General features: G+C 42.7%; 1 protein-coding gene across 1 annotated transcript in view; it reads left to right on the top strand.

Moving 5' to 3' along the window:
- LOC106804707 (MRG/MORF4L-binding protein-like) overlaps positions 1-1015 on the top strand; it is a 6103-nt gene continuing 5088 nt past the window's right edge. The window contains exon 1 of the mRNA XM_014805997.1: positions 1-112. Within this exon, the coding sequence (XP_014661483.1) occupies positions 10-112 (103 nt within the window). The 5' untranslated portion in view covers positions 1-9. The remainder of the gene's footprint in view (positions 113-1015) is intronic.

Genomic DNA, 1015 nt, shown 5'->3' with positions numbered 1-1015 from the left:
TGTTTCAACATGGCGGGTGATGTAGGTGAAAGTGGTGATGTTCAGTCCATAAACTGGACTGCTGAGGTAGAAGTAAGCCTTTTTCATGCCATGCGTGGTCACAAACCTGTAGGTGAGTGTATGGTCTACTAGTTTTTAGCTAATTTACTTAAACGCCCCCAAACAAACCGTTTATTGTTGCAGTGATCGGCGCGGTCGGGCCATAGGCCGGCCTACCTAGGCCTACTCTGCTCAATGTATGTAATTAAAAATACCAACACACAATCTACTCACAGGCACTTGGAACGTTTCAATAATAAAGTGATGGTAAACGAACACGAAATGTATTTACTATCACTCAGAGCTTTCTCCACTCTTTCGCCTGTTAACTTTTTGTAAATATCGTTCAATTGCTCCTCTGCAACACTCAAAAGTCTCAATTTCACCACACAAACAAAAATATAAAACGGGTCGGAAAGTGTGACCGCTAAATTCGCACAATGCTCAGTTCGTTTCATGCTATGACAGCACAAATGATACACAACCAACAGCCGCTATATTGGTACAGATCTATGTGTAGCTAAATGTTTACTTGTTCGAATTATAACTTAGCCTTTGGTACTGTACACTTTACCAAGAGATATCTGGTGAATTTCTGCGGAAAACTCTTACTGCGCCGAAATGTAAACGGGAGCAAGTACCTGTTAATACATAAGTAATATTGCGACATTGCATTCTGAGTTGAAGCGCTCGATCCTTGCTTCCGAACTCCATGTCGAGGCCTGCCAAGCCAAGCTAGCATATTTCGCGTGGGAATGACGACGCACGTGACATACGACTGTGTTCATTGGGGAAACAAATGAGTACCGGTAGCGCGGTTAGAGATGATAAACAGGTACTTGCTCCCTAACCAATTTTCAAGCATTGTCACTGTCAAAGTAAGGATTTTGACAGTCTTCACGACCGTCTCGTATTTAGCCGTGATATTATAGGCGCTCTTTGAGCCACGATGCATTGTGGTTGTGGTTTTAGTTAT

The sequence above is a fragment of the Priapulus caudatus genome, unplaced genomic scaffold, assembly GCF_000485595.1.
Source record: "Priapulus caudatus unplaced genomic scaffold, Priapulus_caudatus-5.0.1 Scaffold83, whole genome shotgun sequence".
NCBI classification, from domain to species: domain Eukaryota; kingdom Metazoa; phylum Priapulida; class Priapulimorpha; order Priapulimorphida; family Priapulidae; genus Priapulus; species Priapulus caudatus.
The sequence above is the reverse complement of the archived record's forward strand: the minus strand, read 5'-3'. Positions and strand labels throughout refer to the sequence as shown.